General features: G+C 39.0%; 1 protein-coding gene and 1 long non-coding RNA gene across 2 annotated transcripts; one reads left to right on the top strand and one right to left on the bottom strand.

Moving 5' to 3' along the window:
• LOC148671383 (uncharacterized) lies at positions 1-1,150 on the top strand. The gene has a single exon (XM_088631777.1). The coding sequence runs from the start codon at positions 68-70 to the stop codon at positions 1,022-1,024; it is 957 nt and encodes a 318-aa protein (XP_088487903.1). The 5' UTR covers positions 1-67; the 3' UTR covers positions 1,025-1,150.
• A 4,519-nt stretch (positions 1,151-5,669) lies between these two features.
• On the bottom strand, positions 5,670-6,563 carry LOC148671382 (uncharacterized). The gene is made up of 3 exons (XR_015936665.1): positions 6,352-6,563; positions 5,992-6,101; positions 5,670-5,781 (listed from the first exon to the last, which is right to left on the bottom strand). It is a non-coding gene; the product is annotated as an uncharacterized LOC148671382 (long non-coding RNA).
• Positions 6,564-16,430: the final 9,867 nt, after the last annotated feature.

Below are 16,430 nucleotides of genomic sequence, written 5' to 3'. Positions count from 1 at the left end.
CTTAACACACAGGTTTAATAATCTGGTTACTGAGAAAATTGTTGAAAGTTTTAATGAACTGGAGAGTATGTCTGTTCTTGGGCAAAGAGAGGAACAACTGAATGAACTGGATGGTTTAAGTCTCAGAGAGCTGGAGATGGAGTCCCAGATGATTCACACTGCTGAGCAGCACACTAAAGGACACGATGGAGAAAATACAGCTCTGTTTCAGCACACGGAGCAAGACCATTCCACGGAGCATTTGCAGAATAAGAGACCCCAGCACGATCAGAGGATGAGGAAAAATCACTCAAGGCCTTGCTCAGATGGAGTGGACAAACTGATATTATGGCACAGGGAGGAGCAGCGTTTCTGTCAGTCTAGCATTTCAAAACCCTACCAGCACCTTCACACAGGAGAGAGACCTTTCAGCTGCAGTCAGCGTGGGAAGAGTTTTAGTCAGTCAAGTCACTTAAAAACCCACCAGCGCATTCACACAGGAGAGAGACCGTTTAGCTGCAGTCAGTGTGGGAAGAGTTTTAGTCACTCAGGTAACTTAATATCCCACCAGCGCATTCACACAGGAGAGAGACCATTCAGCTGCAGTCAGTGTGGGAAAAGTTTTAGTCAGTCAAGTAGCTTAATAACCCACCAGCGCGTTCACACAGGAGAGAGACCATTCAGCTGCAGTCAGTGTGGGAAGAGTTTTAGTCGGTCAAGTGACTTAAAAACCCACCAGCGCATTCACACAGGAGAGAGACCTTTCAGCTGCAGTCAGTGTGGGATGAGTTTTAGTCAGTTAAGTCACTTAAAAAGGCATCAGCACATACACACAGGAGAGAGACCGTTCAGCTGTAGTCAGTGTGGGAAGAGTTTTAGTCGGTCAGGTGACTTAAAAACCCACCAGCGCATTCACACAGGAGAGAGACCGTTTAGCTGCAGTCAGTGTGGGAAGAGTTTTAGTAAGTCAAGTCACTTAAAAACCCACCAGCGCATTCACACAGGAGAGACCGTTCAGCTGCAGTCAGTGTGGGAAGAGTTTTAGTCGGTCAAGTCACTTAAAAACCCACCAGCGCATTCACACAGGAGAGAGACCTTTCAGCTGCAGTCAGTGTGGGAAAAGTTTTAGTCACTCAGGTAACTTAATATCCCACCAGCGCAATCACACAGGAGAAAGACCGTTCATCTGCAGTCAGTGTGGGAAAAGTTTTAGTCAGTCAAGTAGCTTAATAACCCACCAGCGCGTTCACACAGGAGAGAGACCATTCAGGTGCAGTCAGTGTGGGAAGAGTTTTAGTCGGTCAAGTGACTTAAAAACCCACCAGCGCAATCACACAGGAGAGAGACCATTCATCTGCAGTCAGTGTGGGAAGAGTTTTAGTCGGTCAAGTGACTTAAAAACCCACCAGCGCATTCACACAGGAGAGAGACCATTCAGCTGCAGTCAGTGTGGGAAGAGTTTTAGTCGGTCAAGTGACTTAAAAACCCACCAGCGCATTCACACAGGAGAGAGACCATTGTAGTGGCAAGGTTTATTAAAATACAGGAATTAAGTTTGCTGCTCCCTTGCCAGTCTCTCTCTCCCTCATCTCAAGTGGTGCTTGATACAGAGAAGCCATTCCATTTGGTTCAAATTTAAGGTGTTTTTCTAGCTGATAGAGTGTTCTGATAAGGAACAACTCCTTAAGCTGAGACACATCAACCACCCTAATGAATGGTCATCTTTGGTGCCTCACTGTCTGGGAGATTCCAAGGGAGAGTCTCATCCCAAGTGGTTTACAACCCCAAGGTCAGAGTTCATGGTTACTCATCCTCACACAGGGCACCAATAAATGTAGGCATCCTCTCACGAGGCACCAATAACTGTAGGGGTTTGTGCATTTACTGGGACAATTGTTAATTGTAGCAGTAAGTCACAAAATGATTCTCGAATGCCCATGGATCTTTTAACCAATGAGCAACCGTAGTTCCTCCAGGTACAACTCCAGCTCCTCCTGGACATCCTCAGACTCGGCTCAGACAGTCACGTAACGGCCAGTGTGTCCCAGTCCCAGGACTTTCCCTTGTTCTAAGAGTTGAGAACGGAGGTTGCCAGCGTGTAACCAAAGGATCCACCCGAGGTTAGCCCAGCAGCAAGCCTCGTGAACCCACCGCAAACGCTCACCTGATCAACGAGTAAACTATGGTTGGAACTGTGGACAGCTGAATATCAGTATTCAGGACTCGTGCTACATCGGGAACGAACCGGTCTTCTTCCTGTCTAAAGATTGTGACTTTTCTGTGTGCAAACTCTGCTAGTTTCAGCCAACACTAACTAGCTGGTCTTCAGAGAGCATCAGCAGCGTACTGCAGCAGAAATCTCTCCCTCCTTCTCCTTCTCTCACGTCGAACCAGCACTGCCTTGCACCGGGCCAGAGAGCGCCGATTGGACACGGCAACAGCCTGCCACTGCTTCTTTGCATCCGTGGGAGATCTGAATCCCCACAGAGGGGATGAGTATTCAACATTCTGCATTACAGCTCGAGAATTCAATTGTTACCTCAACCTGAGTTGATATCAATTTAATTCCTATGAATCATGTACTTGCTTTTGAGTATCTAATGTACAAGTTGTGACAAAGTTCATTTACAAAACGGTCTAAATGAATGATATTACGAAATGCATGTCCCTCTTGGTTTGTAACTCTTCGTGATTGAATATATACCTTTTGTATACTGCTAACCCTCACTATAAGATCTGTTATGTTTTCGCACATTTTTTGTATTAATAAATGTATTGTCGTGTATTAGTATCCGCGTGTGTGCGTTGTTTGAGTTATCCTGCAAGGTTGTTTCTAATAGCCATCAGAAGAATAATTTTTGTGACTTGCTGCTACAATTAATAATTGTCCCAGTTAAGCGCAAAACCCCTACATTTACTGGTGCCTCGTGAGAGGATGCCTATAGAGTGAAGAACAGGAACATGTAAGATGATTAATATACATTCATATATCCATCCACTCGATTCAGGGTTGTGGTGGAACTGGAACAATCCTGGCAAGCAGTGGGTGCAAAGCACTATCGCAGATAATGTGACACCAGTCCATCACAGGACTCACTCACACCATGGCCAATTTTCATAGAAGCCCATTAAAATCCATGTCAATACAGAACAACCGACCTCCACCTCCATAGCTTCCATGTTTTACAGTATTTTGAGAAAATCTGGAATGTACCTTTCTTGCATTTTATTTGTGTTTTATCAGATGTTTAATCTTAAACTAAGCTGTAATGCCCAGGTCAGCAGCTGTGAAGGGAGACGGAGAAGTTTTTCATTTAATCTGCGGGAAAGCCAATTCATAGTCCTTCCAAAGACTTGAGAAGACTGCATGAGAAGTAAGCAGAATAATATATTTAATTTTTGTGGTGTCATGCCCCACACTCTACCTCGGAAACGCCGTTCTATCCCTGTCACACCCCACACTCTCCCTCGCAAACGGCGTTGCATTCCCAGAACCACTGTTTCATAATCTCATCCCTGATTGAACCCATCAGATTCCTCAAATTCTCACTCCCTAACCAATTATCCAATCACACCCCTTTCCTTTCAGTATTTAAACTCCCCTCACACACACATCCCCACGCTCACTATTGAGAAGCCTCTTGTAGTATTCTCCAGTGCGTGTTTCCAAGCCTTTTGACTGATCTCCTGTTACAAATCTTCTGCCTCTTTCTCCTTATCTCACGTCATGCCTTTTGACCTCGCCTTCTTGATTTTTTATTTTGGATTGTTTTTGGATATCTCTCATTACCAGACCCTTTGCCTCCCTTATCGACCCAGCCTTTGGATTTCGTCTTTGGATCATCCCTTTGCTACTTTGCGTTCTGTAGGATTCCGGTCACGCATAAGGATCCTCCAATTCTACCTATAGGTTCCCTGACACAGACGAGGGGAGTCCTGGTGTCCGTGTGGCGGTGCAGCTGGTAAAAACGCTCCCTGTGCTGTGTGTGTTGTGGGCTGCTGGTGTTTCCGAGAGAAACGGGCTGTTTGTGTGGGAAGATGCTCTTTCCTCAGGAGGCGAAAAGTCCGTCTGGGGCTCAGCTGGAAGAACCGAGCGGGAAGGAAAGTTCTGGAAGTGCGCATCTCCTCTCCGTCTGCTTCAGTCCCAGTTACTGCGACACCAGGACAGAACAGGAGTGACGAGCGAGTCTTCTTTTGTACATGGGGTATTAGAGGGGTTTTTAGGAAACAGCACAGAGAGAGAGGAAAGGACACCAGTGGGAGAGAGTCCTGAGGCTGATTGATGAACCTCTCAGTTCTTGTCTTGATCCAAGTTGTACCCCGTCCCAGTTTAAACTGGTTTACAATGTGGGATTTCTGCTCTGACACGACCCTACATGTGTCTCCACAGGAGATGGGAGTCCTGTAACATGTTTTTAGACAGAAACCTGCCAGAACAGACACATTAGAAACGACCTGGAGGAGAGGTCAGAGCAGGGAGAGTCTCTGGACGAGTATAAAAACCGGAACTTCGCTTTTTATAGCCACACTTTCCGATTAAAGTGTCCCGTTACTTCAATCTCAAGAAAACTATTTAAAATTTCCAGAATTTGATTAGTCGGGTGATGTCCCATTTTATTAGAAAGAGATTTGATCTCCTGACTGTTACTCTCACTAATATAATACTGTCTGTGTTGTTATCAGTTACACTTACTCTGACACCGGGACTCATTACAGCTCATGACATTAATTACAATTAATTAACTCTTTATCCTGAGTGTCTTCAGTCGTGAACAGAGGTCCGTCCAGTTTCTATGCGCTGTATCCAGTACAGGGTCACATCTTTCACACTAATGAAATGTAAAGAATGAAAACACATTGAAACAAGCAGTAAAACCTGGACTTACCAGAGAAACGGGGGAAGTTATTAAAATGAGACTGTATTAAATACGAGTGACCCAGTGGGCAAAAGATGTATAATATACGTCTATTAAACGCATACTTTAGACATCTAAATGTGGTCCGCAATTCGTCTAGAATTAAATATACGTCTATCATTATACGTCAATTATACATCTATGATTATATGTTCATTATACATAAATGGTTGGAGTTCTAGTATACGGATAAATTTAGAGGACTAATATACATATATGGTTGGAGTTCCGGATAACTTTAGAGGACTATTATACATATATGGTTAGAAGACTATTATACGTATATGGTTAGAGGTCTATTATACAGATAACTTAAGAGGACTATTATACGTATATGGGTAGAGGTCTATTATACATCAAAGATAGGTTTTATAGGTGTAGAAACTAGTAAACCAAGCCAATGATTTGGCTTAGAAATGTATTCTGAAAATACACATTCACATCTGAAAAATATGTATTTAAAATTATACATTGTATACAATCAATCAACAATCAACATATGGGCAATAATCATAAAAAAACACAACTAGTCTTAAACTTCAGCTACAAATTCTGGTAACATCAATATACAGTATAGTAATGACAAACACAAACTAATTACATTAACACACTATCTAACTCAAAACCACATTTTGATTCAAATATAAATTTTAAAATGTACAACTTCTATATTTCCAAGAAAAAAAAATATTACTGTGGAAGTTAAGACGATTTTTGTCCACCATTTGCAAACCCTGTCTAATTGTCCTAACAGAACCAGAAACCTATTATTTTCAGTGTCTAGATCTCCTGACTCCCTGCCTTGCATATGCATTCTTCAAGTAACACATTGCATGCTCCTTTATTTCTTTTTCTGTTGATGTAGGGTGGGACTTCGGCACTGCAGCTAGGAGAAAATTATATAATATTACTACTCAAATAAATGATGATTATTATCTTCTTGAGTATAATCTCAAAAATGAACCATTAAGGTTTACTAAGCTCAAAGCTGAAATAAACGGATAAAATTTGGCTTGCATCATAGCAGTTGAGCAATAAAGTCTGTCCTAATTAAAGAGTACCCAAAGTTTGAAAGTACAACATAGAATATGAGTACCTTTAATTACTCTATAAAGATTTGTGTCTCCCAGGCCCCTCTTTTGTTGTTTATCTTTTCGGTTTGTGCCAGCGAAGTTGAATTCTGTCATCAGTTCATTTGTCATAAGTCTGAAAACCAAATTTTCACTGAGTTTAGACATTTTTTCAAGTGAGTTTCCACTCAACATTTATTTACTCAAATATTTAGGATCAAATGTAGTACTGTAACCCTTATATTTTAAAAGACAATTTTGCAGTTTTACACCTTGCACATTCAGGTATCACATAGGTATCTATAAGCTCAATTCTGTGGATATTTGAACTTGATCAAAGTAAAAATGTAATGTAAAAACATGTTTAAAAAATCAATAAGCAATACCTTGACAAGACTGTGAACACACTCTGACATCACTGCCACCTACTCTCCGAAGTTGGTTTATCTGGAAATAATATTATATTAGAAATAATATTAGAAGCTACTAGATCTTCATTAATCAACTAATCAGACATACCCATTTACACATTCAATGGAACAAACACATTTTCACATATTAACTGCACTTTTTTGCAGTATTTTCTCAGTCTATAAATACAAAGTGACCATTTTTCAAAGTAAAAAAAAATGTAGTAACTTTTTAGAACATGAAAACACTTTATTTATTTATTTGCCATTAAAGGATAAGCAAGATTATACATTATAAACTAAAAATATGAACGTATGCCAGAGATGGATCATTAATCAGATGTAGGCTATAAAATTATGACCTATCTAAAATAGGATATGTTGAATATGTTTATGTCGTTTGTAGCATTGTGGTAAAAGACAACTTATTTTTATATTGTATACGAGCCTACACATAATTAAAATACATTCTGTGTAAAACTGTAATATGGGTAGTTTTATTTATTACTTTATACAATAAAAAAGACATACTTTTTGACAGTCTTCCAGGATCATTTCTGCCATCTGGCCAATCCTGGTTTGATACTAGAAATTAAAAAGTTAACAATAATCTCATACTTAACAAATCTATCATTTGCAGAGGGATCATAAACTATTCTTAAATTTAATAATTTAATTAATATGATACAAGTAATGTACTAAGTACTGAGGAGGCATGGTGACTCTGGGGTTCGGCTGAAGACTTTGGTATTATAACTTGCTGAGGGCTTCGAACTTTGCGTGGTGAGGTCCCAGTTTGGACTACCTGGGCTGTTAATATAATATTGCAGATTAATTTAATATTTAAGTATGGACGTAAAATGTTCACCAGTCCAATAATCTTTGAATATAATTCGCTTATGGTAGACTGTTCTCCAGACTTAGGAAAGTACAGTGATATAACCTCAGACGTAATAAAAAAAAATTAACTTGTGAATTTCATCTCAATTTCATAGAGTTATTAGATGTAGGCAAAAAATGTAGTAATAACTTCAGGAATGTTGAAGCCAGAACTCAGCACCGTTTTTTTTCCTTGGGGAAGTTCTCACCTTTGATGGTTGGGCTTCAATAACATAAAGAATGGTGTTAACTTGTCTTTAAATATGATTGATGATGGTTATCTTCTAAGGACATTAAGAAAACATTTTAACTTTGATTGCAATAACCTACCTTTAAGCGTACTTGAACAGCTGAGTGAGGTCTGGGAGACACTCTTCCTAGGAGAGAACCTCAGTTTTGGGGACCAGATATGGCAGTAAAATATTTCATATCAAATTAAATTATTTAATCAACTTGATCTGTAACTTTTTACAATAAATTTATTTCCTTTATTTTGGGAACTTTAAAGGCAGAGAAATGGACTTACTTGGAGTAGCAGCATCAGAATCAAAGTCTGTAATATAATAGAAAATTATCATATTTCAATATAATACTGAAAATTAGTTTAACATAGAATAAGCTAACCAAAATTCTTAGCAATTTCCATGATCAACAAATCTGATAAGATTTTTAACATTTTCATACAGAGCACCTTTCAAAATGACTTATTTTAAAGGGTTGTAAAAAAATCAATAACAAGGTACAAGCTAAATGAGGCATCAGTTGATATTAATAACTGGTTAAAAATATAGCTATTGAGATTGTTACTTTTACATACCATCAACGTAATCGGAGAACACCCGCTTCTTACTTTTGCGTTTTGGATTGGGTGTCTCCTCCTCGTCTTCAGCATCCGTAACAGAGGTGGTTAAATCAAAGTGATCACACTCTGATTTCTTGTCTACAAATAATTATATTTACATTACGTATGATCAAATATGAAAAAGGTATTGTTGCACTGATGCATGTACATAGACAGTTACTGTAAATATTCAATCGGAATTTATAATAATTAACAGGAATTTGCTCTTATTTTCAAAGAAAGCTATACCTGATGTATGTTTAACTTGAACGAGCTTGAAGGTAACCCAAGTATCTTTATTAGGGTTGGCCTTCTCTTTGTATAGTTTTGTGGCCTGCTTTGGATCATTCGGCCACCACACAAACTCTCTTCGGGCATCCACCCAGTTTGAGGGCAGGACTCCCTCAACCTCCCACTCCTGCTCTATCCAAACGGCACGTGTCCACATCACCTGAAACAGACATACACATTTTAATTTTGAGTCTTATTTCAGATTGCGGTGCTGATTACTACACTTGTGTTTGCTTATAATGATTATACTCAATGAAACACATAATTCAATAATAAACATTCTGCTTTATTTATACATTTTTAGTTAGATGGTATTCACTACTTGCAATTCCTCAAAACTTTAAAATTTAAACTTAACCATGAAAAAAGAGCAGACAGAAGCATCCTGTGTGAATCAAAGTTCTATGCCATGTAGAAGAGGGAAAAGGACATAACCAGCACCATATGGGAGACACACTACTTTTCTGTGCAGCTCTTTTACAGAGAGGAATTTCTCCCTTGCATGCACCTCCAGACTATTAACATATACAATATTAAGCAGTTTTGACTCACAGGGTTCAGTGAAGAAGTTACAAGTCTGAGTCTGTCGTACAACAACACATAGAAGACTTCTGTCTGCTCTTTTCTCCTTCACAAATGCAAAGTCCTCATTATCCAACAGGAAACAACAGTTTTTTTGTCTTGACGAAATATACATCCGTCAACCAGATGCATCACAGTTGCTCTGAACTCTTTCCTTCTCCTTCATTCTCTTTACTACTTGAGCTATAGGGTTATGACTGTTCCGCACTAGTTTCTTCAAGGACTGTAAAAAGTTTTCAAATGGGAATACAGATAATTAAATTGTACCACATCCTGATGTAGATATCTCAAACTGTGCACATTATATACAACAAATGTTGGTCCATACAAATGCTGAGCATTGTCAACAAAGGTATCAAGCAGTTTTTGGGCATAGTTGAGATAGGCATTTCTCTTTCTTTCGTCCGAGTCAGAAAATGGGTGTATAGTTCCTTTGATACAACATTACGAAGCACAATGGGGCCTGTATACAAAAGGAACTGGCGGAACTCTGTAGCCTTCCATCTGTCAAGCTCTGAGAGGGATCTTGGCTGTCTAGTAAATTCCCCAGGCATCTTTCCGCTAAGAATTTCCAAATTATCAGAAATTTCTTTCCTCTGCCTGACAGACAGTCGACATTTAGCTGGTCCTTCCTTTAAGAAAATAAGAATTCTTTTGCCAACACCAAGACAAGCTAGATGCAGGTAGTCAAGGGAGAATTGGCTTATGCACCCAATTCCAGCAGCAGCTAAGGGAGAAAGTCTTTGTTGGTGTTCCTTGTACTCAAAGTTCTTGAATTGTTCATCTGTATGATCATTACATGCCTCTTCCCCTGTGAAAACAACTCTTCCCTCCCAGCTCCCTTTAATTTTGCATCTTTTGCAGCCAAAGTACGAATTGTGTCCTTTGCAGCATTTCAGATATGAGTGTGCAGGGGCATCACATATAAAAGCCTTCACAGTAACATTAAATACTCTATCTTCAAAGTGAATGCCATTATTGGTGAGTAACTTTAACTCCTCTAAAAAGTCACTCACATAATCATCAACTGGATCAGGCTTGGACCCTCCACAAAATAATGCCATTATGAAAGGCTGGAATTGGTGAAAAGAGCACAAAATAGGCCAAAATTGCATAGATGTAGATTTGAAGAGAGGAACTCCATCAACATTGATACACAGGTCTACATAATGCATGCCTTCTTGGAATGTTTTAGAAGTTGTTTTTCAGGATTCCTTTCTTTAATCCAAAGTAAATGTACTGAACACCGCATTTATCACTGATTTGCACTTTATTAGGTGTTTGTAGGAGAGTCCTGGACGTCTTAATATCTCCAATAAATCATTGAAACACTGTCTTTTACAACCATGCTTTGCAGACCAAGCTACAAGTTCGATAGATAGATTTGGCCTTGCTGGATCAGTCTGTGCCTCATCTACAAGGTCAGTAGATTCAGAACTGGGGTCAGTTACATCAGATTCATCAGAGTCAGACTTTTCAACCTTATTCAAGATTTCTTCTTCAGAAGTAATAACTTCTTCAGTGTACCCATAGTCATTTGAATCCTGATGTGTAATGTCATCACTGACACAAGCACCCATATCACCAGACGATTGTTCCACATTCTCGTCCGTGGTGTCATCTATGTGAAAACTGTCATCTTGATCATCACTGCTGGATTCTGCAAGAGCATTTATCTCTGCACATCGCTTCCTCCATCGGGATAAATAGTCCTTTGACATAAAGTCTGATTTGGTGTGTCCCCTGCGTGCTGATGTGCACCTACAGATAATTGTAACACATGCAAATAAACAGTAAATAAACAGTGACTGTTGTATGTAAGGTACTGTAAGGACGATGGAATATAAAAGGAAATGGTATCAACTTTTCTTAAGAAAATAAAAATAGAAATATTGTCATTCAAAGAAATCAACATATAATTACATTTTTTTCAGGCAGGTGGCAAGACCCCCTCTCGAAACCCCTGTATGCAAAGCTGTGTAAATAAATTACATACAGATGCAGCCATTCAAAGTGCGCGGCACAGACTCCGCGGTACAGATACCGCAGGTATGATGACACGCGATACCGCGGTGCGTGATTGGTTAACCGACAGGGGCACTCGTGGTCCGTTGGTCTGTCGTAGAAAGACTTACTGTAAACGTCTTTACTGTGCCCGTTGTAGATATTGAATTTTACCACTGAAGGGAAATCTTAGTAGCTGAGCATAAAAAGAATAAGAGCATACTGTAACGCGTGTGAAGGCCATAAACGATATTAATTTTGGAACGTAAACATACAGTATATAGCTGGTCTTGGTACTTTAAAGAATAAAATACACACCGGTATTCCATTTCTCCCTAAACATTGTAAGCTTCGAAGTCTTTAACTAACGTGATACCGGAGTCAACAAGCATACTTTTAGAATTTGATTAAAAGGGAATATAATATGGAATCGCGTATCTCAAGAAATTAATAACGGTATGATTATATCCGTGTACTGCGGCAGGGCTGTGTAGGGCTGTATATAATATGGAATCGCGTATCTAAAGAATTTAATAACGGTATGATTATATCCGTGTACTGCGGCAGGGCTGTGTAGGGCTGTTTCGCCTACCTGATCATGCGAGCTGTCTTGTAGCCTACTGGTCTAGGTGCGTGACTACCAACTGGCAGGTTGTGTGTTTGAATCCAGCTGGTGCTGGAATTTTCATTTTTATTTATTTATTTTTTAATCGCGTAACATAAACATATTACCGTATGCAAACTGTACTGTATACAGTATGTATATGTATATTTAATGTCTTAACTGTGCCCGTTTAATTGAATTAAAAAAATATATATTTAACACGAACATTAAGCTGTTTACATCTTCCGCCTGAGAACAGTCACCCGTTGCTACCCAATGCAGAATGGTGATTGGCTGACACTATCTGACACCCCTCTGATTGGAGAAAAAAGACGTGCTGGTGTGCTATACACACTACCAGGAAGAGGATTTCTTTCTATTCAAAACGTGTATTTTAAAAGTTTAAGAAGTAAAAACCTTACAGCGTACACAGATTTCTAAACTGATCAGGATCGTTATGTTTGTCTTATGCATAATAATGTTCACCGCTCTGTCCAGCAAATTAATAATAAACTTTATTTTATATAGCGTTTTAAACGAATAAGTAATTAGATTGCTCATAAACCTAATCACTTGCTTTTTCTTTTTATTTAGGCTCAGATTTCAACTATAGATCGTATTATTAATAACCATAATAACAACCAACCAACAAAAACAACCATATAAACATAATGGTGGTGCTGGACCTTCCAGTTTTATTTATTTATTTTTTAATCGCGTAACATAAACATATTACCGTATGCAAACTGTACTGTATACAATATGTATATGTATATTTAATGTCTTAACTGTGCCCGTTTAAGTATTGAATATTCATATCTAATTTTACCACTGAAGGGAAATCTTAACATAAACATACAGTATATGGCTGGTCTCGGTACTTTAAAGAAAAAAATACACACCGGTATTCCATTTCTCCCTAAACATTGTAAGCTTCGAAGTCTTTAACTAACATGATACCGGAGTCAACAAGCATACTTTTAGAATTTGATTAAAAGGGAATATAATATGGAATCGCGTATCTCAAGAAATTAATAACGATATAATTATATTCATGTTGCAAAAGAACTGCAACGGACATAAAAACTCCCTTGCATGGTTTCATTACGACCAGAATCGGTCTTGAGATATTTTTAACTTGATTTACAGTATTTGAGAGGTATGTCTTAACACCGATACTACAGTGCTTAAGTACTGCTCACGTATATGTTTCTAGGTTTATATTATGCATTTCATACGGTCAAATTACTTTTGAGCAACTAATAAGATGCGCGAAACGGTATGCGTTTTACTTTCGTTTTGTGCTGGGACCCGTGGATTGATTAGAGATATCAAGTACATACAAGTCATTTTTTAAATGTTGTAGTTCGTCTTGAAAAAATGTTACGAGTACATCATCTATCAACAATTACACAGGTTCTGTTTCCATATTGCGGATTTTGGTTATGTAATATTATTTTCTAGATTTCACGTTGTGAATATGATGGGATGTCTGATGGGATGTTTCTAAAAATCCATCCTCTGTAAAACGTCTTCTCTAGTTGTCCTGCATATGTATTCGCTAATGAAGCTGTGTGTTCTGAGCCTAGATCTCTACATTTCTGTATGAACCAGCTTAGAGGGCTAAAGACAGCTTGTGTTTAAATTGAGTGTAAGGCAATTTATGCTTCTAAAGTCATGGTCAGCATTTATCTTTGTACTGTGCTGTAAACTTGTTCTGTGCCAAGTCACATTATTTTATAGCGTTTTTAAAGCGTTATCAAATACGGTGTTACTGTAGTTTACTGAGTCCCATGTCACATGGTCTGTGATTGAAACCTGTAAAACCGGTTTAATTCATCACAGCCAGCACTCTTCAGGTGTGAGGGTCTTCTGCTCAGAATGAAACGCTAAAATGTGTATATTCTAATGGTAGTGGGGGCGGGGTGTGTGGGAACAGGTTTGGTTGAAACATTTTCTCTGAAAGCATTTTCTTTGCAGTTTAACCGATCTTGTTACAGCATGTTACAGTTTACTATTATTAACCATATTCATTTTAAGTGCTTAATGTAAAATCTTGTAAAAATATATTTTCATTGTTCAAATATACATTAAGTCTGACTATCATATAATAAGTTAAATACAAAACTAAAGAAAAAATAGGGTTAAATATAATTCAAAATATTTTGCTAACAATGTTAACTGTTTATGAATAATAAAATGTATTAACTAAGGAGTAGGATGGCACAGTTGTTAGTATGTTTTTTGTTTTGTTTCTTTTTCATAAATACAACAGTAGTACCTGATGTCTCAGTGGCTTTCAAAATTAAATTATGCATGCAAACCTGTGAACTAGAAAGATAACTAAGATATCCATCCATTATATTCCATAATATCCATGAAATATATGGCGCTGAAATACAGTATGTGTGACGCATAAAAGACACCAAGGGATTGGGTGAGCTCCCATCAAAAAAAAAAACTGCGAACCTGCACTACAGCGACCATAGTACAGTATGGAGACCAAGGCGTTTTACGGGAAGAGACGGGGTGCTTCTGCCGCCCCAGCTTCCAAAGAGCGAAGGGTAAGCAAATACAGCAGACTTCATCTGAAATACGCGATTACAGCGCATATTACAAGGTATTATTGCCGTTTTGAATTTTAAATTCAATTATAATTATTTCTTCGTAGCCTGTTCTTCAAGAAAACACCGTACGGGCGAAATGATCTACCACCAGGACAGTAAAAAAGAAAGCGGTAAGACGGAAAAAAAGAAAAGTTTATTTTAACTTCTGTTCCGCGACTGATGAATACTACTGTGTGACTTTATTTCTTACATGAATTATGTTATTTTGCCACAGGCCGTGGGTCTCTGCTCTCGGCCACTGGCCAGGGTGCCAACCTGTAGAAGCAGCACCTGTATGGAGACATTTCGGCAGCAGCGGGAGCATTACGATGCATTACTGGGGAGGATTGGGAGGCTAGAGTTCCAGCAGTCAAACAGTTGAGCAGCTGTCTCCCGAAAAGTGCCTCCCCCGCCGCGCAGGCTGCAATGCCTGGCGGAAGCTCTGCCCCCCGCAGAGCACACACCGCCTCAGGACACTCCATCCCGGCCTCTCAGTTCACCACCGCGCAGGAATCTGTTGATGCTGTCCCCGCCGGCTATCTCCCCCCAGGAAGCACAGCGGAATTCACAGATGCCAGTGGGACAAATAATTCTCCCAGATGTCCAACTGCTACCCATCACCCAGGAGATGGAGGGGGGGTTGTACTTGCAGTGCATCGGCATAGACGGGAAAGCAAGAGCCGACCGCTACGCCGCCCTCGTGTTTCGAAATCTTGTGACTTTTGAAATTTACTGGGGGTGGACCACGTCTGTAAATTTCGATGGGTCCAGAGGCAAAAGTGCCTTGCCTTGCAATCTCCGGGAAACCATTAGTACGATGGTGAATCGGAGATTCTCAACCCTTGCTGCGTACGACTGGAAAAGAATTCGTGATCGGATCAACGAAATGCTTCGTAGGAGGAGGCGGTCTTTTCCTCTTGTCTAACAGTCTGTCCACAAACAAAACATTCCTGTTAGACAAGAGGAATTGAAAAAAAAACAATGTTGTCAATGAAAACCGGTGTGTGTGTGTCTCTCCCTGTCTGGATGTCCCTCTCACAAACTGCTGAATGAATAAAATACTTTTATTGAAAACGAGTTTGCGATTGTCTGGTCTTTAAATTCTGGAGATAAGCGATTCCATATTATATTCCCTTTTAATCAAATTCTAAAAGTATGCTTGTTGACTCCGGTATCGCGTTAGTTAAAGACTTCGATGCTTAAAATGTTTAGGGAGAAATGTAATACTGGTGTGTATGTTTTCTTTAAAGTACCGAGACCAGCCATATACTGTATGTTTAAGTTCCAAAATTAATATCGTTTATGGGCTTCACACGCGTTGCAGTATGCTCAGGCACTAAGTAAAAGGAGATGCTTCGTATTGCTTGACTAATTTTAAAAACTAAGTTATAAATATAAAAATTGCAGGCGCTGCTCTGGTGCGTCGGCTCCTACACAGTGCCTGTCTGCCGTAAGCGTTACAATATACATACAGTACCCAACACTGCTTGTACCCATCTGTCATGCAAATAAAACACCTTGAATTGAATTGAATTGAGGGGAGAAGGGGGGGATACTAAAGCCAATACTGGCTCAATGGGCTTTGACGTGCTAATGCGTTGGTTTAATGGTCCGGGTGTGGCAGGCTTCCAATGTCAACTCGACTCGATTAGAAGACAATGAACGTATTTTAGCCCTAAATGAATTAATAGCAAACATGGTTTACATAAAATACATTTTTCCAAGAAAGTTTATAATAATACGATCTATAGTTGAAATCTGAGCCTACTTTAAAAATAAAGGAAAAGCATTTTCAGAGAGCAATCACGCTGTGTTTATGTAGAAAAAGTGATTAGGTTTATGAGCAATCTAATTACCTATTCGCTTAAAACGCTATATAAAATAAAGTTTATTTAGAGATGAATGATCAGTGTCGCAGTTTAAATAATGTGAGTCAGGAAACTAACACAGCGCCACCGGATTTAATAACGCAATAAAAACGCTATAAAATAATGTGACACAGTACAGCACAGTACAACAATACTGACCATGACTTTAGAAGCATAAATTACCTTACACTCAATTTAAACACAAGCTGTCTTTCTATATGAACCTCTAAGCTGGTTCATACAGAAAATGTAGAAATGCATTAGCCTGATCATGATTAAAAAACACATAATTAAACACGCGTTTGCGATTTAAATCAGAACACGATTTAAATCAATATAAATGTTTATATTGTAACGCATGTCCAGCCTCCATTCCTCTA

This window comes from Lepisosteus platostomus, chromosome 5, assembly GCF_059453375.1.
Source record: "Lepisosteus platostomus isolate fLepPlt1 chromosome 5, fLepPlt1.hap1, whole genome shotgun sequence".
NCBI classification, from domain to species: Eukaryota; Metazoa; Chordata; class Actinopteri; order Semionotiformes; family Lepisosteidae; genus Lepisosteus; species Lepisosteus platostomus.
Note: the sequence above shows the minus strand (reverse complement) of the source record. Positions and strands in the feature narration are given on the sequence as shown.

What these genes read in the sequence shown, in the direction of transcription:
- LOC148671383 (XM_088631777.1), top strand. Translation starts at nt 68, where the DNA reads ATGTCTGTTCTTGGGCAAAGAGAGGAACAACTGAATGAACTGGATGGT.